General features: G+C 41.1%; 1 protein-coding gene across 1 annotated transcript in view; it reads left to right on the top strand.

Moving 5' to 3' along the window:
* LOC137902119 (ERC protein 2-like) overlaps nt 1-27,381 on the top strand; it is a 96,810-nt gene that overhangs the window by 60,161 nt on the left and 9,268 nt on the right. The window contains 1 exon segment of the mRNA XM_068746181.1: nt 3,047-3,207. Coding sequence (XP_068602282.1) covers nt 3,047-3,207 — 161 coding nt within the window.

Below are 27,381 nucleotides of genomic sequence, written 5' to 3'. Positions count from 1 at the left end.
TAAGAAAGGCCTCTCCTTAAGTTTGCTGCTGTATGCTTGGATAGTCACACACATGGTTAACATACTATGAGTTTAATTGCATGCTATCAGAATTCATTGACATATCCGAAGGCTTTAGGCTTGTAGCCTTGACGGAGTACAGGCTGCCCGTTTCACTCATATGTCCTGCTATCTATCCATCTGACTGCCAGCTGGTCAGTCTACGTCCTTAAGTGGGTCCCAAAAAAAAAAACAAGTGTATGTGTATGTGGGCCTAGGTGTGTCTGTGGTGGGAAAGAAAAACAAGGCAAGGGAGTGTGTTTCCTCCTGGTGTGAGTGTGCATGTGAATGAGAATGACCTTGCATTGCTGATGAGTACCACAAGTAATATGAGAGCAATCTGTGGTTAAAACAAGAATTAACATTTTAGGTAGAAAGGTGGCTGTATCCTGACACTCTCAGATACAGTATACACACACACACACACACACTTTCAAGAAGAGCTTGAGGAGACGGGTGGATGGAGCAACAAACCCAAGGTCAATCCCAGTTGAGAGACAGTTCTAACCGTGCTTGTATTATCCTCTTTTTCTGCAATTTCTGCACGTTGCATGCTTGACTTACAGATCAAAGAATACGTGAGAAATACAAATGAAAGTTATATTAATATCTGTTGGGACTTATGCTAATATTCTAATTATTCAACTTTGTAGCGAAAGAATTCAAGGAAATCCTTTCCTGACTTGTGACACATTAACACTCGTTGACCCCAAAAGCCATCGTCAACTTTCTCTCATTTCTTCTCACTCCAGACCTTCCACAGAGAAAATACTGAGCCGGGATTCAGCCATACTAGTGACTGATCTTGACACATTGAAAATAGAGTTGCAGTCACAATGAAAAGAAACTCATTTGGCGTTCACTCCACTCGCCACTCGTCACTTCACCCTGCTCTGTGCTGTCAGCACAACGAATCTTATGAGCCAACATGACGTCACCCCATAATTAGGAATAGCGGCAACATACCATTGATATACGGTCACGCAGTTGTCAGTGCACTGGGGTTTCTACCTCAGAGGTAAGAGTGTATAGAAAGGGATGTTGTGGTAAGACAGAAGGACATCACCTGACCCTGACACCGTTTCAGAATACCCTGCTAGGCTTGCGTTCTCACCTTTCCCCTCCTGCGCACTCACTCCTTGATTTTCTCCTTTCGTCACCCCCTCTATCATGGAGTAATCAGTCTCATGATGTGTAATGCCCTTAAAGTCTCCCAATCTTCAAACCTGTTCAAATGGAGCATGGCTAATGCCCTGGGTCACTTTTATTCACACCCCCACTCTCTAAATTTCTCACTCCATCACTGCTTATCTCTGTCGTTCGTCTTTCTCCTGCCATCGTTTCTGCTGCCCATCCATCGTCCCAATCCTCATTCTTTCCCATCTGCCTTCTTAAGTTGTCTCAGTCAATTGCCTTAAATCTCCCTCTCTCTACTGCTCTCTTCATTACTCTTACTGTCTCTCTCTCCCCCCACCACCCTTTGCTGTTTGAACTAGGCCTTTGAACCAGCAACACCGATGCAAATGGACAAGAGGGATTTGTCCCTTAGCTTTGAGCCCCCAATCAGCTTAGCAGCTAAAGGGGCTTTGGACCAGTCTTAGTGAGCTTTAGCCTTGCTGGGAGGCTTTGCCTTGAAGTTGAGCTAAATTAGCACGCACAAGATCACCACTAAGCTGATTAGGTCTCTAATTTTGATAAAATGCATTGTATTCCTTATTAATGATGTGATTGTGAAGCGAGGGCTACCCTGGGTGGTGGACTAATGGGGGGTTAGGTGGTAGGCAGTCAGTGCATGAGGGTTGATGGACATGTGGTGGGTGCAGGGAGTTGTGTGTGTGTGACCCTTGGCTGTCAAGTTGGAAAGACTGGCTTTGGACCCTTTTAAGCCTGACTGAAAATATCAAACTTTAAACATTGTGAGATTTTGTGCATTTGGATGTCTTGTTGATGTTGGGTCTATTAACTGCTGGCGACTACTGAGGTCAGTTGTGGTTGGCTGGAGTCTGAGGAGTATTTTCTTTTAGACAATGCTTTGTTACCTTTCCAAGATGTTCTTCCTGAAAGTTGTCACTTTCCCATCATGTGAATTTCTGTGTTGCCCACTCTTTGCTTCCACCCTTGTTTTCTCCCACTCTATATGTGATATTCATGAACAATCAGTAAGCACATTATCTGACATCTGTGAAACACACCTAGAAAGATGGTGAGTGTCCCGAAAATGTGTGAACGATTTGGCCCCTTCATAAAAGAGGCCCATTCCTTTTTTCATGTTCTACCCCATGGAGTGCTTTTCCCTGTAACCTTTGTCCGTACTTCTCCTTCACTTTCTTTTCATTTTTATTTTACTTGAAATACAACACCTCAAATCAATCAGGTTTTACAAATCGCCAAATAATCCAAATTGAGCAGTGGCACATATATGTTCAGTGGTCTTTCATTTATATTACATTGACAAGGCGGCATGGTAACACCTCCTATTGTAAAGTACTTGTTGTTAGACAATTAGGCTGTTCCCATCTTAGGATAATGACTCCCTGAGGTCACATCCTGTATCTCAGACATCTCAAACCAGTTGGACACGCAGGCCTGCAAGGTTGGAGACCATGTGTGTGCAGGAGGAGGATATGTACTTGAGAGACTGAACATTCCTCTCTCCTGCTCTGAAATAGAGCCACATTTGATATTTAGGAAAAAGTTAAGTGGAGCAAGGTGACAGTTTGTTTCAAGGATCAGTAGACATACAATAAGTTTAACCTTTATACTTTAGTAATTTCACATTTTCCTGCTTGCCTACCCTTAGGTTTTATTGTTGCCATCAGTTTGACTCGTTCTAAAATTCCAACATACAAAACCTTCATAAATGTCCTCTTAAGTATGCGTCTGTAGCTGTGTGTGGATAAATCTAAAATGGCACATCAGTTCTAGGTCATATGTCATGTGATTTACTTCTGATATGTAAAAACCAAACAATGAAGGTACAAACCTGTGTGTCTCTCCCCCTGAACAGTTGGAGGAGCTGATGGGAGCATTGGAGGAGACACGGCAGGAGTTGGATGACACCAAAGTGCATCTGTCCTCGACTCAGCAGTCCTTGCATGAGAGAGACAGACATCTTAATAGTCTTCGCCAGGAAAGGCGCAAGCAGCTGGAGGAGATTCTGGAAATGAAGTTAGTCTTTGAAATAGTTTTTCTGTGTTAATCAACCCCACACATCCATCTTCCAGTCACAAATTTAAAGTCTAAGCATTAAATAAGTCAATGAATTAAAAGCATGGAGCCATTGGTTCCATTGGTTATGACTGCAGGATCCAGTTGATAAAGGTATTCATGGTAATGTATATGACCAAGCATATCCTATTTACATTGCTGTGAGTCATGCAGCATATATACTGTCTTAAGCAGGTTTATGTCCTTCCCTGCTCACATGTGCATCTCTGCATAAGTGTTATAGAGACATCAGTGCTGAGGTGTGTTCTGAAGCAGGATCAGCCATTGTCTATGGCAGCCTTGTGAAATGTAACATTTATTGAGTGCAGGTGGTGCAGCTTTAGTCGGCAGGTCAGAAAGATGTGTGTAGCTGTTTGTTTTCTTATTTGTATGTCTATGTGTCACAGAGTTAGAGCAGTGGGTATGTATGAACGTGTGAGTGAGTTCAGTGACCTGCCAGTGGAGCAGCTACATATGTGTTTGCTTTGAGGACCCTGATATCAGGTTGTCACGTGCCACAAAGAAATGCCTTTAATGTCAGCCACTCCGTGCGGTACAAAAAGAAAAGCTGGTATGTATCTATTGAAATTACAACTTTTAAAATCCATTACGCCTCACAACAATCTCGGATCAAACTACATGAATATGTGTGTATGTGCAGTATATGCTGGAGACGAGAGAGAAAGCGACCTCCCCCCACGGATCACACATACACACCCAAACACACACAGGCTTGTGATACAATCTTCTTCTAATTTTCACCATCCAAACATTATTAAGGATGTTTATCAGAAGAAATGTGTTGCATATGATACAGACACAATCCATGCTTCCAGGTGTGTACCTGAAATCAAGAAGATGCTCATGGACTTGTCATGGGAAGGAGACTTTTGTACTGCACTGGCACACAACTTAACTCAATATTGTATTATCGTTGGAATAATGCTCAAAAAGTAGAATGTGGGTGTGGGAGTTGGAAGAGATAAACTGCAACAAAGTAGGTGGGATTCCTTGCATTTTAGAAATAGACTGATTGCAAGTATACACCAGTAAGAGCAAATAAAAAGTGTGTGTGTGGTCTCTTGTGCATCAGATCCTCTGTGTCTTTGTGTATGAAGGTCAGGCCCAGGGGTTCTGGGCCACTGAAGATGAGGATTAAAGGACTGTTGAATTGTAATGGGCGAAGCTCTGCGAGACTGATTTACACATGAACCAGCCACTAAGACGTGCACGTACAAGTCACACACACACAAAACCACTCATGTCTGCAGACACGCACGTACTTACCCAGACGTTGGCTTTGTGCCGTAAAAGGGGCCATATTCAGCACTGCTCTGGTCTAAGTTATCACCGGTAAAACTAAACAGCATAGATAAGCGACAGAAAGAAAGGTAAAAAGAAAGGGAGAGCTATGAGTGAAAGCACAGCGGAAAGAGAGACGGGAGGGGAAGATGGAATGGAGGGGCCACGCAAACTCAACTATTTCAAATCTTAGAATCATGAGAGAAGTTTGATTGCTCGCCAAGTTTCTGTGCTGCAAAATGGCACTTGTCAAGAAGACAAGCTGAAGGAAACCATGTGAGTCACGTTGACAATTAAACGGGGAGTTGTCTGTGTGTGTGTAGGTGTGTGTGTGTGTGTGTGTGTGTGTGTGTGTGTTTGCTTTTCAACACTATTAATGAAAGAGACAGGAGGGGGGAAATTATTTTCAATATCCTCTCCTTGGACACTGGATTTCCTCGCTTATGTTGTGCAAGTGAGGTGAGAGAGAGTGAGAGAGAGAGAGATGCTATGCTTTTTCATATTTTCTCCTTTCTGATATAGAGTTGGAGGCTTGACATACACGGAGAAATGCAGGTCTGCTCTATCACCCCACACTAGATAGAGTTTCCATCATACTATACTGTACACACACACACACACACACACACACACAGAGCTGGCCTCCAGAGGAGCTATTCATTTAATGATCTTAAGGTCGTAGGGTGTAGGTGCACAACAGAGAAATTATGTGTTTGGACATTTTGAATTGTTGTTCATTGAAATGCTTCCATAGGCTGATTAGAATAATACTACATGACATTGTAGTGGATGTCTTAACCTAAAGTAGATGATATTATCTCTGTTTACATTTCACAGATGAATATGATGATGGCGCAAAGAAACTTTGGGGCACATGGACTGATGAAGAGTTGACAAAGTGGGTATGTTTATCTGTAGAGAAAGGGCGAGCTGAGAAAGGGGATGAAAAGCCTGCAAATATTAGTGAAACAAATATGTGAAGTCACTACAGAAGAGAGGAAAAGAAAGAAGGCAAAGCCAGAATCTGTAGAGTTTACAATGTAAATGATGGTAAATGAAGGGAAGATAGAGTGAGGGAGTCATTAATGGAGGGGCAGATGGATGGAGATGAGGAGAAAAGTGATGGAAGAATAAATGAAAAAAGATTTAGGAGAGCTGTGAGGGATGGGTGGGTTCATAGTCTGGTTAGCGCAGGAGAAGTGGAGAGAGGGAGGAGAATTATGAAAATAGAGCGACTAAACACAACATTCCATCTGTCAGCAAACACCCGGACCACATCGGGCAATACAAACCATCCAGCTGGTATTTCACTACAATTTAATCGAAAGCAAATTTTGCTTCATCTTAGATTTTTCTACTTTTGAAACTCACAAGACAACATTTTTGACAAACAAGGCCTCCACGCTTTGTAGGCCCATTCCTGTTATATTTGTTTCACAAAAGTGCTTGTTGCTGAATTATTGGCCTGAGTATGACATTTGTCGACTTACTGGATAGAAGTGTGTGTTTTGTCCCTTCTGCAAATGAATTATTTTTAAATGCTATCCTTCCTGTGGAAATGCAATAACTCCTAACCCGAAATTCAGTTCCGTCTGTGATGTGTTTCTATGTCCATTTGTGGCCTACTTGCAATAATGCATGGCATAATGAAGCTTAGAGAAGTAGCGACATTATGACTTTCAAATCCCCAATGTAGACATCCTGTCTGCACAGTGCCATTTCCATGGTTACTCTGACTAAACATGCAGAGAGACCAGCTGTACTTCAAGGTCGTGTCCCTTCAAGCTGATCTCTCTAAGGGGCCTGGACACATGCACAGCCTCACAAAATCAGAAACTGATATTCACGCGCACACACAAACTGACTGATCTTGTATGACTTTTGACATAGCATTGACATACGTGAAAAACGTGAAAAGTACCCTATGAGCAAATAGAAAAGCAGCAGATGCACACATGTACAGCGTGCACATTCACTCAGCCACATGGAGACGTGCATAGTGTTACAGCGCCATTGTTGTGATAAGTAATGATGAGACATGGAAGGTGGTGTGGCGTGTGAATGGGATTCTCTGTGTTGCAGTGATGAGGAGGGACGTAACCACACTTCACCATCCACTCTCTGTGAGCCAATTTGTGTGTCACCTCATGGGAACTTTGGGCCATTCATCATGTCTGTCTGTGCTTCCGTGCCCTTTGACACTCTTGTTTACCTTCGACATGTGTGTCAGCTTTCGGACCTGTAGGTGTGTTATTATGACTGAGTTTCGTTCCACCCTACACCTCCTCTTTGAGGTTTTGTCAATGGAGGGTTTCATCACATGGAAAGCCATGTTTGTCGTTTTCCCACTGGGGTTCAGGCACCGCTAGAGGTACTTTACACGAGGTCCCATCAAGATGGGGTGTAAATTGTTTCACTTAAATTAAAACCGTAAGTAACACAACGATCTGCATCGCTAAACGGCTGGTTGAGAATACATTAAGCCTGTTCTTTAATCACTACTTCTTTATATTTTTTTGGTGCTTATTCACACCATGACAATATTATTTGGACGCACACACATGTAGGACTCCCTCTGATAGTTCAATGTATGGCAATTGCATGATGGATAAATAAGTGAGCCATTGAATGTTCAGGACTAGCGTTGTGCCTCATAAAGCAAATGCATAAATGTATGACCGGGAAGGCCAGAAGGAAGTAATGCTGTTTCATGAATGTGAACATTTGGGATTTTTTTTTTCTCCAGAGAATAAAAACTCTTGTCTCAAACTGCGCACATTAAGGTAAGCAATTTGAACCTCATATAAAAAAAACAACAACCTTATCTCGTGTTTGACACCAGAATAAAGTCTTTCTTGTACTTTTTCTATTTTCCAACTCTTTTAACCCTGTCCTCCTTAAAGTACCCTGAGTATTAAACGTTGCTCGTCACTTTCTTGTCTGTTTTTCTCTTGTATCTTGTAACGGCTGGAAGAAGGTCTGGAATTTATCACACATACCTAATAATTACTATCACAGGAAATGGTCTTGAGGAAGTAGGTGCACTAGCACTGCTAATTAGTGTCAGTCTCAAACACACACATGCACAAACCTACGCATAAACAGACACAACTAATTAGTGTCATTTCGCTGCTGCTAGTCTCAGGAAAGCCCAGTCTTATTGGCCTTAGGGAGACTAACACCCCAAGGTTTACGCCGTTCTATAAATCTCAGGACTAATTGATTGGAATAGTGTGTGTGTGAGTGCGTCTAGGCATTCAAGTGTGTACATGAGAGGACAATTGATTGGGTGGACCCCGGAGCCGTAAAGAGGTGACCAGTGATGGCCTCCTGAACAACAGTCATGCCCTCAGGGTCACCAAAGGAATGAGGAGCAGGAATGGGAGGTCCAGAGAGAAGGTGCTGTAAATATAAATAGATATACGTCTCAGCAAATTGGAATTTAAATAGACAAAGAGATAGATTTTAAGATACAAAAAGATTATTATTTTTGAATTACCGGTATGTTGAAAATCTGTTATGCATGATCTGTAAGAGGAACACTCACTGAGATAGGTTATGTGTATATCTCTTTATGACACACTATTTTCTTGACCATGCAGAGATTTAAGGCATGACTATTCGAGAAATGTTGGAGACAATTGATCTTTTGGCCCCTTTCTGGATTTCTACTTTCTATATCTTTATTTTTAGTAGTGAAAGTAGAGATTTCCAGATACATGGACGTAGTGAGGGATGACATGAGAGTGGCTGGTGTAGGGGGAAGATGATGCAAAGGACAGGGTGAAGTGGAGAAGGTTGTTTTGCTGTACAGTAGTAAAGTAGAGGGGTACTCTATGATACAGTACACAACTAGGTATAGCTCTCCACCAAGGTTGACCTTGTCTGTGAATGTGGCCTGGCCTCCCTCTCTACTTGGTACTGGCTCCGCACAATGTATTTTATATTGCTCTTCTTTCTTTCTCTGCACATTTTCCCTTGTGGAATAATCATCAAAATCATGCAAAGCTTGTTTTCCCCTTTTCAAAGCAATTCTAGGTAGTGGGCACAAATGAAGTGCTCTGTAGCAAGAAGTAGCCACTAGTGCCTCAAATATAAGTCACAACCTTGTGACACTAATATGGCAAGCCAGGACGGACTTATTTAGACTCTGGTCTGAAAGTTTCAAAGGAAGAAAAAAAGTAGTATTTATAGTTGCATAACATACAGTACTGATATAAGGCAGTAAGGTTCTGTGTGTGTGTGATTGAATTGTTTTTATGTAGGTAATACAAATATAAATACACTGTCATGTCACTGGTGAACAGTCTGCTTCCAGAGGAACTGCAGTTTGCTAAATGCCCATAGTATGAAAATCAATAGCCCTGTACAAATTAAACTTATAAAAGAATCCTAGCACAAATAAATGTAGATATTACCATAACTATGGACTAACTACATTTATTTTGGCATCTTTATGTATTTTGGATACATATAGAAGTACAACCTTCCGCCTTGTGTTTCCTTCTGCGTCTGGAAACACGATAGAGCAACGGACTGGAGGGAAACCATAGTTCCACACCCTCAAAGTACTGAGCGCAGAAAATGTGTTCCAGCAATCATTGTTTTTCAGCACACAGCCCCACTCCTCAAGAATTAAGGGGAATCTGAAAAATCCTATTCCCTTATTGGGTATTTCTTTCAGGGAAAGTTTGCGCTTGAGGGAACGTTTTTTTTTCACCCACGTAATTTTGGTGGAAATCCGCCAAATCCTCGGTATATATTAAAGTTCCCGTGGTGGAAAAGGGGCTAATTAGTGCAGGGTGATGTACACACTTTTGGGCCTAAGGCAGTGCTGCAAATAGCACCTGTATCAGTCACAATAACTTACGCAACCAAAACTTACCGATGTTGAAGTTTATGAATTTGACATGGCAACAGCCAAGGGCAAACCCAGTATATACCTTATCCCAGAATGACATCATCCTAAACCTGCCACTGTAGTTGGGAGAGAATTGTGCATCAATCGGGACCCCTGTGGGAAAACCCCTCGGTCATGCTAATGACGTGTTGTCCCATATTCCCTAGTTCTATCTTTAATACCTGAGGAAACAGATCCAGTTGAAATCGGAGTACATTTTCACAACAAAACAATTTTGTTTTGCTGAACCTCTGCAAAAAAAAAAAATGTTGCTCTGCAGCAGTGACCCTGCCACCATCTGGATACATGTAATAAGCGATTATTTTCATTTAAGAAGATTGGGATTCTGTCTGGTGGCATGCACATATAATTTAAATACAGTATCAGGTATCTTGTTTTATTTTTTGAAGATTTTAATCGTGGCCTACTCAAGTTGTTTTTTAAAGATTCCCTGTACTTGGAAAAAGCAGCCGCATGAAGTAATGGTCTTGATCCAATGGAATGGAGAACGCTCAAATACATTGTGACCTTGGTACTCTGAGCAAAGAGCCTAGCCTTCCAGTGCAAGGTCCCTACAGGACCAATTCTAATCAATGCTTACTCAGTGAAATCAAGCAGACCTGGGCCTGGACCTATGCAGGGTGATTCCCTGTGGTACATATGGAATATATAACAAGGCTGAGAAAGTCTCTTCACTCAGAAAAACCAAGGTTACAATTATACCTGGATACATTGATAGCAACAGTGGCCACACGCAAACCCTGAAGGCCCAGTGTCCCCTGTATGCAATACCCCCACAGACATTGCTCTTCAACTCCATTACCCACCTATTACAACCAAAGCACAGATCAGATGTAGAGATGGTGGGGAACAGATCAAAAGCAGGACACTCCAAAGAGGTTTTCATGGAAAGTCTGTTATTTAGCTAATTGCATAGTCAGATATAAAATAGATAGAAAGGATCAGATGTCTTAAGGATAATTCAGGTGAACTGAACTATGATTTGAAAAAACAACAAAGTTTACACCTTACTAACTGACACACACCGAAAGTGATGCATTTTCCAAAGCTTTTTGTTAATTTGTTGTTGAATTTTGCCATCAGGCATATCAATAATCATATCCAATTTTAGTCAGACATGCCTGTCATCATGACTATTGGATGAGGGAAGGCAGATCAAACAGTTTAAGAAACGGGAGACTCTCATTGTGTGTTTCTGTGTTTTTAATTATCTAAATATGAAGCAGGCTTTTGCTTGCACTAATGTTATGTGGTTATTGGCTCATGATGTTGTGGTTACTCAAAGAATATTACACTCACCCAAACTTCTCTCATGCCTGGCAGGTGACTGCAGATAAGACTCTTCAGATATTTGAACATTGAGCCAGTTGTCAGTGGTGTGGGGTTCTAAAGCAACCATTCTTCCCACATTCCCTGCATGTACCCCCTTTCGCTTGGGTTTCTACTCTAGTAGCACTCCATCAAGGCCCTTTTCATCCAACCTGCTCTACCTACATCTTGTTCCAGTAGCCAACTTGTCATCAGGGTGTCCTGGTTCCCCAACACCTGACACGAATCTTGTTAACCCAGGCGACGGTCCAGTCGGTGTGACTATTTATCCTTGCTTCACTCATTCCGAGGTATATGTGTGTAGCGTGAAGGGTCTTGTCTAAGGGCCTACCTGGATGTTGCTGCCCCCGATCTTCCATACAAAAGTCAGCAGCGTTACAACTATATATATAGTATAGTTATAGTATGTACATACATTACACTTAGCTTTTGTCAAACAATGTGTGCTTCAATTTTCAATTTAATTCAGCTAAGTGTTTGGTGGTAAGAATAGTGGCTGATGATGATGAGAAGTGAAATTGGGTTATTTGGTAAAATTGTCATTATTTTTTTATTATTATTATTTCTTCCCTTCTATGTGAATTGTGAAATTGTCTATCAGGAGTTATTTGACTTCACATCAATGGCATTGCATTGTCAAACAGTACTTTACTTAATGTAATCCATTATTCGACAGGACATCAGGTATGACACTTGAGACAGAATAGTAGTAGTAGTAGAGAAGGACAGGAGAGAGGAAGCGGAGTAGCAAGTACGTAAGCAGTCTGGGTAGACCTGTCGGATACCAAATGTATCTAAAGTCCCACTCACGGTATTCAGACATGCTGATTAGTCCCTGACAGCACACAATAAAACTCACACACTTTGGGATCACTGCTGGAAAAACTCCTAGTGGAAACACTGAAGCTCAAAGAGTGGGCTGCAGTGAGATATTTAAAAAAAAGAAAGAAATTACTTTATATGTGGCTGTATGCAATATGTTTTTGGATGTACTCTCCTGTAAAAGAAAATAAAAAAACCCATTAAATCACTGGCTTAGTGCAATGCCCTCGTGGAAGTAGTATCTTCATCTGCCTACATATTTGCTTTTAATGAAAGGCAGAACAGAGACACCAGTCTGTGTTCTTGCAACTGTCATTCAGTCATTGTCACATTCCTTTCTTCAATCAGAGTAAGACATTGTTACATGAAGTTCTCAGTAAAGTCTGACTCTTTCTGACTCTTTGTTGGTTGACTGGAGTTTTACTGTGCTTATCTTTCATTCCTGCTGATGGTACCCAGGAGGTTTTAATTGACAACAATCGTAGAATGGACCACTTCCCAGCAATGGGCTCCTTTATAACACTGCACACTAGCCAGCATGCACCACAGCAGCCGCTGGCACTTCTGGATTTTGTGTTTGTGTGTCTGATCTGGTTAATTCAGGGATGTAGACCCAAACTGTAATTATCATTATGTACTTCTCGGCAATGGCAGGAAACGGCCCAAGCAAGTTTTGATGAGTGTGTGTATCCTTGTTGATTCACATTGAATGTGTGCAAAGAAAAACATGTGCATACATGACCTTGTCCGTGAGCCCATTTCTGTTAGTGTGTGCATGTGTGCACACAATCAGAAATGTAGAGACCAAATACTCCTCACATGATGTGAACAGCATTCCATCTGTGTTAAATGGAGACATTTTGAAAACATCACTGTTCTCACTCGGCCAGTTCTCACTGGAAGTGAGAGGACAGGATAACAAATGAGAGGAGGGAAGGAGCAAATTATTTAAAAGTAGAAATGTGAAAATAGAATAAAAAATAGAAAGGACTCAGAGAGCGCAGACCTCCGCCAAGCAGCTCATTCCCCTTGTAATTGGATTTACACCATCTATATGTTGATCTGGATCATTATGAAAAGGTTCTAAATTGTTCTCTGTATCTTTATACATCAATTATGAAAAGTAAAAATCAATCGGAGTTGATGTGTATTTTTGAATGATTTTTGAATCTGGATCCGATCCACATGACATAGAGGTCTCCACCCTACATGACTGTCAAATTCCATAAACATCAGTCAATAATCAAATGAGAAATTGATGAACAAATTCTGAAGCTCTATTGACTTGATTGATTTCAAAGTGATCCATAATCCACAATGTATTCTGATCATCAAAATTGCATCATCTGTTCTTGGTAACATTTCCTGAAAATTTAATCAAGATCCGTCTGTAACTTTTTGAATTATCTTGCTAACAGTCAAACAAACAAACCAACGCTGGCGTACACATGAGCTCCTTGTCATAAAATGAGGATAAATGAACATCAGTAAATTTAAACTCAGAATCAGAATTTAAAATCTTCTCTAAACTGCCATTTGTTTTTATTTGTTCGTGGAGACATATTATAATTGACAAGCACCACGGACAACTTTCACAACTCTGAAGTAAAAAGTTCAGTCTCATTCTTATGGTATCAGAGTTGATGTGAAAAAGAAAATGTGAAGAAAAAAACACTGCAGAGAGAGAGAGAGAGAGAGAGAGAGAGAGAGAGAGAGAGTCACACAAATGTGAACCCAGACGTTTATTTGGAGCAAGATTCACATGTATTCAAGATGGCAACCGCAGTTTAATCTGTGTATTCCTTCATCTTCAAAGCGAGCATCAATAAGACAGAGTAGGCCTTCATGTGGGTGGACAGACTGCGTAGAAGCAGGACTGGTCACCACTAAATAAACAATGCAAGAATCCTGCAGAGACAAGAAGGGCTGGAGGGAATGTGAGCAAAGACAATTGCATCACTTTCAGTTTGGAGATGAAACACAGACAGTGTGCGTATGCATGATTGAAAATGTGGCCATTCATGAATTTATTGAGCATATGTGTGTATACGGCTGGAATAATTTAGAGTAAGTCAAGATCAGAGAACAGAGGAAGTGCAATTTTAACTAAAATATTCTAAATATAAATAAGGCAGCATGTGTCTACATTACTTTAACAAAACCTTTTTACCTCCACCGAAGACGTTTTCTCCAGCATCTGTTCGTTGGCTTCTTCATTTGTCTGACTTTTAGCAGGATTATGCAAAAACTACCTCACAGATCTTTATGAAAACCGGCAGGCTTGGCCATATGGAAGTGAAGCTTCCATAAAGTGGGTTCAGTTAAAGAGTTGACATACTTGTTGAGCTTACTGTGACATTATATAAAATTATATAAGTATAAAATACTTTTTACAATTTATTTCTTACATACCTTTTTGGATTGTTGAACATTGGCAGAGGGTATCTACTTAATGTCCCTACTTAAACTACGATATGGGGTGAATTTTTAGGACCGCACGAGGCTGACATAATATTATGTGTTGATGTTACTCTGGTGATGTCTTTCTTTCCATTTCAGTCTATGTTTATGCTTCAAAAAAAATTTATTTTGTGTGTCTGTCATGACAGACTTTCATCAGATATTCAAATGGAGACAAATAAGAGACAAATTCCATTCATAGTGGCTCTTTTTTTTTCTTTTATTTTTTACTAAGCTGTTGCTTGGTTAAGATCCACATGGTTTTCATATTACATTATTATTACCTATTCTTTCTCCTTGGTAGTTAATGTAATTTGGAAGAACAAACTCGTTTGTCTGCTATATTGAGGAGACTACAATATATGCCATGCCTCGCTAAAATATTTAATAAGTCCGGTCTTGTGCAAACATACTGAACCGTTAGGGTTAGGGCGAAGTCAAACAAGAAAAAAAACCAAAGTGGTCTTGTCAATGTGTGACTCTTCTTTGGTCACACACACACATACATACATACACAAGAATGTATGTGTGTACATCCATGCATGTTGCCACCGATCCATTCAAGCCAAAGGTCTCCGGGTGCAGCATTTACTAAAATCAAATGTGTGTGTTTGGCCTTGGGTTACACACTCGATTGAATTAGAGGAATGGTGCACACTTGCACAGAAACATAGGCACAGAAACAGACTCACAAGAACATGGATCTCTTTTAAGTAAAAAAAAAAAAAAAAAGAGAGAGTTGAGTGTCCTCTTCCATTGCAAGGGCTTTTATGTGATAAGATCGGCTTGGGTGCTCTCATATGCAGGATTCCTGAGCACATCAAACAACAGTAAACCACATCACACAGGCAGGAAGACCCCAGCTCCATTAGCTAGCCCATAAAGAACATGTGTATATGTAACAAGAGAGCTACTCTCGCCACTACAAAAGGTTTGCACATATAGGACAAACATGCAAAGGTATGCAGTTTGATGTGCATTTTGGTGGGACACACATTTTTTCTTGCCCACATAAACATTGCTGCATGTGTGTAAGGAGATGACAAGGCCCGTGTCATTGTTCATAGTTCTTGTGTCACGGACATACGAACATTCAGAATGGGTGTGTGCATAGCCACATATTTACTTGGAAGCACTCGTCCTCTGTGTTTCTGCCTTAAACCCACCATTTTGAACATATTCTGCATTTTATGCATTATAAGTGTTTTTTAAGTTAAATATCTGCTTTTGCTGCAAACAATGGCTTGGTGACATGAGTAAATGGAAATACAGAAATCAGTTTCCTGGCCACATGGCATTTATTAGCTTTATTACTATACACACATACACCATATCTACAAGTGCAGGACTGCTCCATCTCTCCATTTATCCTCTGCTTTTTTTTTACAGAAAGAGATGTCTGTGTTATGAGGTGTTGAGTGACAAAAGGCCAAAGAGATGCCTTAATACAGCAAGAGCAAGGCATAACGACAAGGAGAGAGGAGGAGTGGGATTTGGGTGGCAGTGGGAAAAAGAAGTTGACCCAGATTGGGTTCACCAATTTTTCTTACAATGATCTAGAACAGATTTTCACCATGTCTGATATCCAAGCCTCAGGCACTGAGATATCACCCTCTATTCTGGCACCGGAGGAGAGGATTCAAATGGAATGTCCATCACTCACTATGACTGACCTTGCTCTGCAATGAGACAATGCCTTAACTGAGCTGAAGTGAATTAACCATGATGACAAAGTTATACCTTACACACACACACACATATATATATATAAAAGCACATTCAGGTGAGTAAGCAGTTGATATGGATAGAGACAAATTAATCCCAATGACGGAGATGTGAACACTTACAGCAAGGGTGTCCAAACATTTTGTAAGGTGGGCCAGATTTGATAATGTGAACATGTCTGAGGGCCAACAGTCCCTGGTGAAAATATTTAAAACAATCAAAGATGTACATAAATATTCTGTTATTTAATATTTTCATTTATAGACAACAATGACGTCACCAAATGTAAACATTCAGATGAAAACATCAGGGTACATAAGTCATCTGGAATTCCATCAGAAACATCCAGCTCTGCCTGATAACAGACATGTTGTTCTGGTAACAAAGCAACAGGCGATCACAAAGCATGGTCTGTGATTGGTCCATCTCTCAGTCTTCTTCTTCCTTGATGTTTTGTGGCAGTTGACAGACATATGTCACTACCTCCATGAGTTGAGAATAGGAACTGCCTGTTCTGTGTGGTGTATGGTGGGCCAAATATTACACATTGTTAGACAAAGTGTGGCATATAAAATCTGACCTCAGGCCGTGATTGGCCCGTGGGCCGGACTTTGGACACGTCTGCAATAAATACAGTACATATTAACGCGCAATATTATGATGTCTGCATTACAACCATTTCTGTGCCAGTTAGTGCGCTGCCCACCAAGGTTACAGTTTAATCCTGCAGATGGCATACGCAGAAGGTGTTCTTTTGCCACCCATGTCACACAGGATGCAGGCAGACAGTGAGTATGGCATGTGGTAGCACAATCCGCTACGTATGGGGCAGGGGACGAAGACACTTGCTGATGGAAATGGAGAAACCAAGGTTGTTCTGGGAGTTAGCACTATGGCGGGCCTTAATTGCTTGAGGATCCTCTTTTATGTCTGGTTTTGTTTGAGCATGCCCAAGTAGCAAGTCATGGGGGGCTTCTGCCACTGAACATTATTGTCCGAACATGTGACTTTGGAAAATAAAGGATAAACACATTTGCACATGCGTGGACACAGACGACAATAATTATGATTATGCACATGCAAGGTAAACTCTAAATGCAATCACGCAAATAGAAGCAGAGAAACCTAAATGTGTCTGTGTTCACGCTACACTGCAGACAGCAGTCACAGTGTTGTTGTTTTTGTGTGGTATAAATGAATATTCTAGGACAGGGGTGTCCAAACTGTGCCTTGGAGGGCCGAGACGCTGCAGGTTTTCCTTCCAGCCGGTCACTAAAGCAAGTGATTTTAATTATCAACACCTCTTTTCAATTTGAGAGAAGGAGCTCATTATTGAGATCAGCTGATGAAGGTTGGAAAGAAAACCTGGAGTGCCTTGGCCCTTCATGGCAGCTTGGACACCCCTGTTGGACAGTTGTGAAGGTCTGAGTCAGGACAAAGCTGAATCCTGGACATGACAAGGTGAACTATGCAAACTCATTCTATGATCTTTCAGACGGGGAATTTTAATGCTATACTGTCACACGAGCAAACTGAACAACCTGGCAAACAAAGGCTAGTTGAGAACACAGTTAAATCCAGCACCAGCTGGATTTAAGGATATGGTACAGGTGTGTCTAATGCCACCCACATTGCCAGGAGTCTGTCACGCCCACAGGCACAGACACATGGACGATGAGACGAGGGAGGGGAAAACACAGGTTGCAGTGGAAAGAAAAATTATTCCAACCCCCATCGTCACATGCCACCACATGTACCACAACAACTCTGCAGTCTTGTTGCCTGCAGTTCCAGAATGTTGTCCTCTAGGCTGGTACCAATGCTTTGTTCTCCATATGTCTAAAAAAATATGTAAAAAACAAAGAAGAACTTGCAGAAGGTATTAACTGTAATACACATGGGAACTGTTTTTGTGCATGTGTGTGTTATTTATCAAGAAATCAGTATGTCTGTCAACAGCATCTGTCTGTATACTACCATTGGTCTCTTTATTAAAAACCAGATGTGTCCTGGTATCCATGGCCAGGTGTGTGGGAGAGTCGGCCAAAGCACTTATCTCTGTTCAGTGTACCATCTGCATTTATGGCTGCTCTGTCTTTCTATTAACATACAAATTGTAGATATTTGTGAGGCTCAAGTAAGAGGACTTGAGGGATGGAACAAAAAGGGTTAAAGTGCAGTCTTTCTACTGTGATTACAAGAGGTATACAACTGCTGTTTCATAGTTGCATGCATGCGTGTTCCCACTTGCAGCTTCAATTTTCATACTTTGGTAAAAAATCATAAACCCTTGCACTCAATCTTCCACCAACAAGAAGTACCATAATGACAAGAACACATGTATTTTTCAGTGCGTTTCCTTCACACGGAACTCATGCACAGCCACTATATTTTACAAGTGGGTATGTCTCTTTTGGGAATTTACTAAGTTGATGAGAAAGCAATTGCAATGGCACAAAAGGCTTGATCTGTCGACACTAGATTCAACATGCAAATTAGACAGATTATAGAGTAATTGTGTGTGTGTGTGAGAGAGAGCGAGACATCTGTGAGTGTGCATTTGTATGTTCTTGCCTCTGTATCTGTAAGCATTCATGCATGTATTTGTGCGTGAAAAGTGTGACTGTTAATAATAATATAATTGTGTGTGTGCGTGCGTGCGTGTCTGCATGCGTGTGTGATCATGCAATGTGTACTTTGTGTAGAAATAACACGTTCTTTGTGCATTGACAGGGAAATAATAGTGAGGTATTTTATCAGAGGACTAGTATGTAATCATGTTAGTCTGTGATCCCATGATCCTGAATGATCTGTCTAAATATAGAGTAGACCTCTCCACTCCTGACAAAAGGTCCCCTAATCAGTACCCTCAGTCCAGTGTGTCATGTGGGTGCGTGCATCTCAGCTTCTTGCTTTAAATACATTTTACCCTGCACACTTTAAATCATGTTAAAGCTGGGATAATGTAGACAATATAAGTTAGTATGTGCTCAGTGTGTTTGTGTTTGCTGCTGATGTGTCCGTACTTGTATGGTTTTTGTATTTTGTATTTTGTCATTACTGTTAGATGTAGCACGACTTCACGAGAAACGTTCCTAGTCAGTGAACACTCACTGACAATGGCAATAAACGACTTCTGATTCTGATTCTACAGACTGTAAATAAAGTATGTGGTTCCTGCTGCTTCAGTGCAGAGCAGAGCAGTTACATTATATTTTGACAACATACCAATTACCGTTGATTATGAAATTTGATAAGTAAAGTTTTTGTTGTGTATTAACTCACCAGTAATTTATGAATTAATTGGAATTTGCACACCAGCCAGCTCAGCAGCAACCATGTATAAATGAAACTATAAGAATGGTTTTTACACTATTGCTCTGAATAGTGAATATATTAATTTGCATGTGCATTCCATTTTTTTGAAAATATATGTGAAACATATATACTACACAAAAGTACATAATATAATTTTTGTTATGTTATGCTAACTGTACCATAATTAATATAAAATAGTTTATATTTTATTATTTAAATGTTCCAACATTTGGTTGGGATTCAGGATATGGAGCTCTCTGCTGGGAAGACACAGCAAACTGTGGCTAATGCAGTTTTTAAATAGCTGAGCTCATGTTATTCCCAACATGATTGGGAATAACTGTGATTGGCTGATTGAGTGTGGGGTGAATGTTAGTTTGACCTTGTGTGTCCTACTCACTGACGGGAAATCAACTGGTCCAGGCTCAAAGGAAAGCTGTAATTCTGACAGTAGGTCTGGCCAAAGGCGCGTATACACATCTTCTCTCTCACACATGCTTACATGTACACTTGGCCTGCACAAACTGAAGTCTTACCCTGCTGTAGTAACCACATTAATTGGGTTGTGTAATTGTCTGGCAAAGCATTGTGGGAAACATCACATACAGATCTGTCCCTTCGCCTCAAACCACTTTTTAAACATGGACTCCCATCGTCATGACAGCACTATCCAGGAAATTGCTGAACATTTGTGTATATGTGTGTGTTTGAGCATGTGTGTATTATTCTATGATCGCCTGTAAGTGTGTGTGTGTGTCTACGGCTCCTTTAAGGGAAGTGAGTGTGGCGGCCTCCCATTCCACCGCATGTCGGCTGCGGTTCAGTTGTGGTCCACCGCCAGGCCCTACATTTGGAACACAGAAAAAATACACCAGAGGTACTTGCTCCCTCTGTTTTCTGGACCCATCTTTCATCGGTTTGTGTCTAAGTGTGCACTTCGGTTGCATGCTTGTGTATGTACATGTGTGTGTGTGTACATGTGTAATAATGTGCCACTGTGTTGTACTCTTTGTTCCTGATATTTTAAAGTTTTCTGGCTCCATATTTCCAGGCTGCAGTTGACGATGAGGAGAGAGGAAAGCAAGGCGGGTAATGGAAGGTTTCAGGGTAATACTTAGGCCAAGGATGGCTGTTTCAACGTGTTTGCATAACCTCCTTGAACTTAATATTTAGCCCTACTTTGGCGTGAGTATAGGGCATGACAGAGCCAAATAGGGAATGAAAGAGGGAGAGAAAAATTGAATGATAGAGAGGTCCAAGTCCAAGGTGGAGGTGATACCGTTCTCCACCTCCCAATGAGTGGATCCTCTGTTTGATTAGCATAAGAAAAGGTCTAGAGAAAGAGGATGGAGAGAGAAAAGATAACACACGATGGTTGCCTTCCTGTTTTTAGGGACTGAGGCAATAAAGGTAATTCAATACACAAGGAACGTATGAGGCAATGCGGGGAGCTCTTGAAAACCGCTAAAGAGAAAGAGCATCATTTTACATTTCTGTTAACGGGAATTAATTTGCCTCTTCTCACCCAGGTACAGAAAAGGAAGCAAAAACATGACATAAACTTTGCAAATAAAATGTAAGCAGTTTTAATGATCATCTCACACGGAGAAATAACCATATTAAAAATATATTAGGTGCTGTGATGATCAGTACAATAATCAGTCAGTCAACAGAAAATCCATCATCAATACTTGAACTGTTGCTTTTCTTTGTTCTGTAACACTTTCAAATGTGAAACATTTGGATAATGGAGGGTTAAACACAGCAAAGCTCTTTAAATGGGCCACACACTGGAAAAGTGAAAACATTCAGCAATTTAGATTAAATAATGACTCATCATAAAAAATAATGATGCTCTCCTTTATAAGCAACGTTTGTTACAGGTGGAACTGATTGCAATTTGTGTGGCGCAACACAAAATGTTCTCCGCTGAATATTTTATTCTTTGATGTTCTGTGATGAATAAGTGAGTGTGTGTCGGTGGTGTCAGAGGGACAGCACTCTGGTTGGACCAGAGACAGTCGACAGCCAGGGGCATAACTCATCAGTGTTTATACCGAAGCCTAAGTGCTCTTCCTTAACGTGCTCATTGTATGTGTTCATACAGTAGTGTGGCTGGGGCAGTGCTGCTCATTCTGTGACCCTCACAGGGAGCTTTAAACAACCCAGTTGCTGTGTGAGTCTGTGTGTGTGCATTCATGTAGCTGTACTGGCAGGGGACCCCCACCAACGCATGTGTGGTACAGTGCAGCCCTCTGTCTTATGTTTTGTGCCTTAGGGAGACACAGCTCAGTGACAATAAAAACAGAAGTCAACTTCCCTTTAGGGTAAAGGAAAATGCTGCTTAGCTATTGGTGGGAGATGAGGGGTCAGAGCTCACCTTATTGGTTGAGGGCTTTGTGTGTGGCCCTGCACACGTAGGAGGCTTTTTGACTCATCTGATATGGATTTGGGTTTTCTAACACTGATGTGAAAGGCACGCACACACACACAGATATATTCAAACACACATGTGCTCACTTGGAGACACGCAAGGTTATCCACATAGGAAAAAACTGCCACTGGCATCATTATCATCACTGGCATACCGCTAGGCCTTGTTTATTCATGTTTCCTGTTTTACAACAAGATCATGCTGGTCATTGGATAATGATGCAATGAAAAAGAGGTCAGATCAGACACTCAACAACAATAGCTGTCCTTTGACTGTCTTTGACTGTGGCCAGCTTGTCCGGCATTTCCAAATGTTCATACTTGCAGTACCGGTATCACACTTATGTCTTTGTATTTAGTACGAAGATGTAGTCAGGATGTGTTCAGCCAAATAAAATAAAGGATAGAGACAGAAGGACGCAGGTTACACTTCTGAAATGTGCACAGTTAATACATCGACATATCCTACCTGGTTTTCAAGCAATCGTTTGGGAATGTAACAACAATCCCAAATTGATTGGTTAAGTAATGGACTGATTAGTCGGCTTTAAAGCTCATTTTGGTTTGTGAACGCTGGATAGTCAGCATATTAAGACAGAGTCTACACCAGGCTACACCTCATTCTCATATACAGCATTGCTTTTCTCATCTCTTTCTCTTTCGGGGAAAAAAAACAAAAATCAAATAAACACTTTCATCAAAACATGTTAAATGTTTCAAATCACATCTTGTCTTTGAGATGTATTTTAGATCCGTTACAATGACAATGTTTTGAGACAATATCGGATTCTTCGCTTCATGTCATTTGTTTGTATTCACACAAACTCGGTCGGCCACCTGGTCTCTGTTCTGTTCTTCTGGGTGTCTTCCTGGAATGCAGCGGTGGCCGTCTGGCCCTGCTCATCTTTGGGAGCAGTCGGCCATCTCTCCTCATCCCTGCTAACACTCCAAACATTTGGCTAGTTTTTGGCAGATTTGTTGATTTTTGTCCCCTTGTATTTTCCCTCTTGTTGCTGTAAAACTGATACATACTCTTTCAATTAAACCCCCGGCTCTCTCACACACACACGCACACACACACACACACCAGTAAAAGCACTATCGTGGGAGTGGGGGTGAACAGAGTAAGTAGGTTGTATATTTAACTAGAGAAGTGAAAACACACACAACCTGGCCCAGTTCTGGGAGAACCATCTGCCGCCATTGATTTTCCTTGGGAAGCGCAGCTCAAAGTTACCATGTAAAGTTGATCAATCTTGCTTGAAGCTCAGGCTCAGCTTGTACTGTCTAATATAACTGCTCAAGATGAGTGTCATAAAAAGACAAGGCATGCAAGATTATTTGTTTTGGTCATACAGATAAATCTTTTCTTATCAATTAAGATAAACAAAGGCTTTAACCTTAGCCAGAAAGCAGACAGAATCGTCCGTCATGTGGCTTCAGGCTAGCTTTGACAGGTGAGCACCAAAAAATAGCCAAAAACGTGAACCTCATAAAATGCATTTAACCCAAATTCAGATCTGAAACACAAATTGACCCTCTTAAGTGGCTTTGCAGTAAGCTCGCCAAATGAAGCCCGAGCGTGTGTTTTATGTTGGAAATAGACATTTTCCCTGCCTGCTCACTTGTAAATAACGCAGCTTTCCACGGCCATAAATAATAGTGTCACTCAACCATGCCCCACTCTCATGTCCTCTCCTTGCTCTCACCACAGGCCTCTAATGCTGCCTAGCCAGGGGCCCCCAAGCTTATGCTGCACCTTCACACACACACAAACTCATAATCACGCAACAGGAATCACAGAATGTTTCTGCAGTGGAGGAAAGGCATGATCACAGACATAGACAACCTCTCATTGAATGTTCTGAGAACAGATATGAGCAGTTTCCCAATATTCTTGCTAACAAACACAGCACACACATGGTACATAGGAAAATCATGAGTGTGTGCACAGTCAGGCAAATGCACATGCATACTGTGCTTGGGGGCAGGCAGTATTGATGGTTCCCTCAGGCATCACATGGACGCATCTGTTTCTGTCCCTCTGACTCGCTATACTCATAATTTCAAGTAAGTCATAACACAAATTATAAACACACATCCCTCAACCATGACGCCTTGGAATAACATGGAGTGCGCTGAGCTGATTTAAGGTAGGCTGGGACTCCTAAATCTTTACCTCTGCTCCCTTCTTCTCTTCCTCGTTTCTTCTCTCCTTTCTCTCTCGTGCAGCACAGGTGACGATCAGTCTGGTCAAACACATCATCTGCTGTGTCCTTCACTTTTTATTCAACCTTATTTTTAACCAAATGGTTCTGCCTTGTTTTCTCTCTCCTTCACAGGCACAGATATGCCTTCCCTCACATCTGCTTCCTTTGAATTTGCTTTTTTATGAATATGTGTAAAAATATATAAATGTTCACTCTTGACCCCCTTAAACCTGTGGGACCTGCCAGTCTCCCATCTGCCCTGGGCCATCATCTCTCTCGCTCTCTCTCTCTCTCTGTTTTTCATTCCTTTGTCCTGAATGATTTCTTTTTACCTCACAAACACATACCTTTCTCTTCTCCCACTCTTTACATTCCTTTTTTTTTCTTTCTTTCCATATTTTCTCTGCTGACCCCCCACCTTTCCCTCTCACCTCTCATCACATGGTCATGTACTTTAGCCATCCATCTTCCACCTCTGTAGATCAAAATGTCTCAATAGGTCCAAGAGACCATGACGTCTCAATTGGAATCACATGTTGTAGAGCTGAGAATTTCACCCCTTATAAATAAGATGTCAGTATATACTTTGCTTTTTTACAATGCTTTTCATGCTCTAGCCATCCGGCACTCTTTATTTATATATATATATATATATATACATAAACACACACACTGTCAGCAAAAATAACTTAATCTGAAATTATAATAAAACTAAATTGGATGGGATTTCTGACACAGAAAGTTCAGCTGCGGGATCTATTTATCATTTTATTGGAATGTCTCATGACTGCTCAGTTCATGGGGTCTGCCTTTAACAAAGACTAATCACGCATCTGTCATTAAAAAATATTTCATTGTTGCCCTTTCAATCAAGACGGAAATTAAGATAATCTTTTGTTTTCCCAGTACATGCCAAGTTGAAGTTAAGCAGGGAGGGAGAAAAGAGCAGAAGAAATATTAAGGGTACGCCCACTCGTGATCAGCATCAGCCAGCAGATGTAGCACGAGGATTTTTCTTTTTGTGTGTATGTGTTGTATGCATGTCTCAAATAGTTGAAGGCCTTTCTGCTAGATTCATGCATGTGGCAAGTGTATTCTACAGCTAAGGCTAAATGACCAATCAAATTAGATGTGATGAAATATTTCAGTGGTTAATAATACTAATTAACGCACGGATGCAGATATACCGGTACGTGCGCCACACAGCTACAACGACTGATTGAGGACGTCGGAGACATAATTTACATTCTGCCTAATCAAAATAACGTCCTCTCTTTTTTTATAGTTTTAGGAATACATCGCTCAGCTATGTTCTGCAGCACAGCTCGTAGAGCCCTCACAGGGAGACGTGCTGTAATCTGCTGTGTCAGTTTAAAGCCTGGAAGTGATTCACATGCACTGAGGCACAGCAGCCACTGAGGTTTGCAGGTCTAATTCAGTCAGGCTCAGGGCACCTTGGGGGTCAATCAATAATTTTCAACGATGTAATCTGTACCGTTCAGTTCAGCAGCACACTTTGTGATCGGAAACTGATAGCATATTTTATTTTTCTGTGAGTGGAGCCTCTTTGTAACTGTTAACATCTGCGGCAAATGCTACTTTGGTTTTTGCAGAATTACGTTCACGTGAATAACGTGAATGTTTGTTAGTGCAACAGTTATCTCTCCAAAAATCTTCTCTTATTTGCAGCTAGTCCAACACCAAATCCATGTCTTTCATTAGACCCATTCAGCAGAGACATTTTGATGAATGGAAGCGCAATCAGTATTGATAAAGTGAATGAGTGATGTTCAGAAAGAGACTGATCGCTGTTTGTCTTTTTCAGATGAGTTTGCAGATTAGATAAGTCTCCCCTTCAAAATTGGGTTGGGGGTTAGTGCACCTAACCCTTCACCTCCCTCTTCCCGTTAACTGAACTGGCCCTGCTCTTAATGCGTCCTTTCTTCGTGGTGACTACGGCTACGTTCAGACTGCAGGCTGAAGTGACCCAAATCAGATTTTTTTTTGCCATCATGCAACCTGTGTCCGATCTTTTCATGACATTCTGAACAACACAGATGTGATTTCTTTCAAATCTGACTCTGGCACTTGCGTCCACTTGCATATGTCGTCTTAAATCCGATATGTATCGTATACGTACTGACCTAAATTGATAAAAATCTCAAGCAGCATTTGTGTGAAATGTATGCAAAAGAAAATAAGGAAAGCTGTGACTGACACATATTGAATGTGGTCCAAATTTGGGATTTCCATGTCTGGCAATGCTGTGTAATGAGGACCATCCTCTAAATTGGTTAGTGACTGTTAATCTGAAACAGTGTTTGTGAACAGAGACACATTGTGCTGCATTCCATGCCCATATATGACTATGTGCATGACCTCTTCACTCTGTGTAACACAGTCGAAGATAAAGTAGTTGAGCTGGGACAGTCAATGCGCAATACTTTCGAATGTAAAATTCATTATTGTTTGTTGGGCAATAGATATATTTGGGTCACGTGGGGAGGGGTTTAAAAGTATATTCTACTGTTGCTGGAATTGTAGATTTTGAATTTGGATTTTTCAGTCGTATTATATGTAATATATTTGTGTGCAAGAGTTTTACCCATTTTATATTCAGTGCAAAATGTGCACTTTATTGAGCACTTATAACACTGAGCGCCTGCTCTGGTGCAATCCCACTGCAGGTCTGTTCATCTTTCTGCATGTCCACTAAATGGAGCATTTGAAGGAATGACAGTGGGAAGAGAGAGTGTGGGAAGAAAAAAAGAGGGACATTTCAGTTTGCTCTGTTTAATGTGGTTAGCTGCACCACCTGCATGCATGCACAGATACACGCACAACAACCAAACACATGCTTGAGGACGCACATCGACGAGCCTGTTAATGTCCTTCAACGGGAGAATCACAAATCCAGATGCAGCGGTATGCATATAATTGTACTGAAAACACAAAATGATGCATCCCAGGTTGCAGGAACCTAAATAATGGAATAAAGGTAAAAATGTTATTGACTACTAATTAGGGTTTGATCGTAACCTCCCTCCCTCCTCCTCTTCTTCTGTTCGACATCTCAGACAAACCCACACAACAACTTACCTTCAGTATTCCCATTAGGTGAGAATTCTTCAACAGTCATACAGGTAAACTCTGCTACAACAAAGTACCATGAAGTACATAAATGTGTTCTACATTGTATCTGGAGTAAATGGCCATAGTGGAGGAGTTTGGGCTAGGTTATATGTGAGTGTTTTTTTTTGCTTCTGAGTGTATACAAGAGTTGGCAGACAGATTAGTGTGTTTGTTACAACACTGGATTTATGACATCCTGTTTGATATTCATGGGTAGTCATCACCAATTTACTTCCCCGAAAGGGGTTATGCAAGGCATTCCCCAGAGTACTGTGGGTGTACATTTGTATGTCTGGTTGTGTCTACAATGACGCTTTGTGGTATGTTTCCTCTTTACCTGTAGACAGACATCTGTTCCCAACACGTACTCACGGACGGATGCACACACCCACACACACACACTGTGGTAACCAACGGTTACAGGAAAGATGTCATCTACTCCTTACCCCACTCTATTAAACTCCATTACATTATTACATGTTC

Source organism: Brachionichthys hirsutus, chromosome 2 (assembly GCF_040956055.1).
Source record: "Brachionichthys hirsutus isolate HB-005 chromosome 2, CSIRO-AGI_Bhir_v1, whole genome shotgun sequence".
Taxonomy (NCBI): Eukaryota; Metazoa; Chordata; class Actinopteri; order Lophiiformes; family Brachionichthyidae; genus Brachionichthys; species Brachionichthys hirsutus.
Note: the sequence above shows the minus strand (reverse complement) of the source record. Positions and strands in the feature narration are given on the sequence as shown.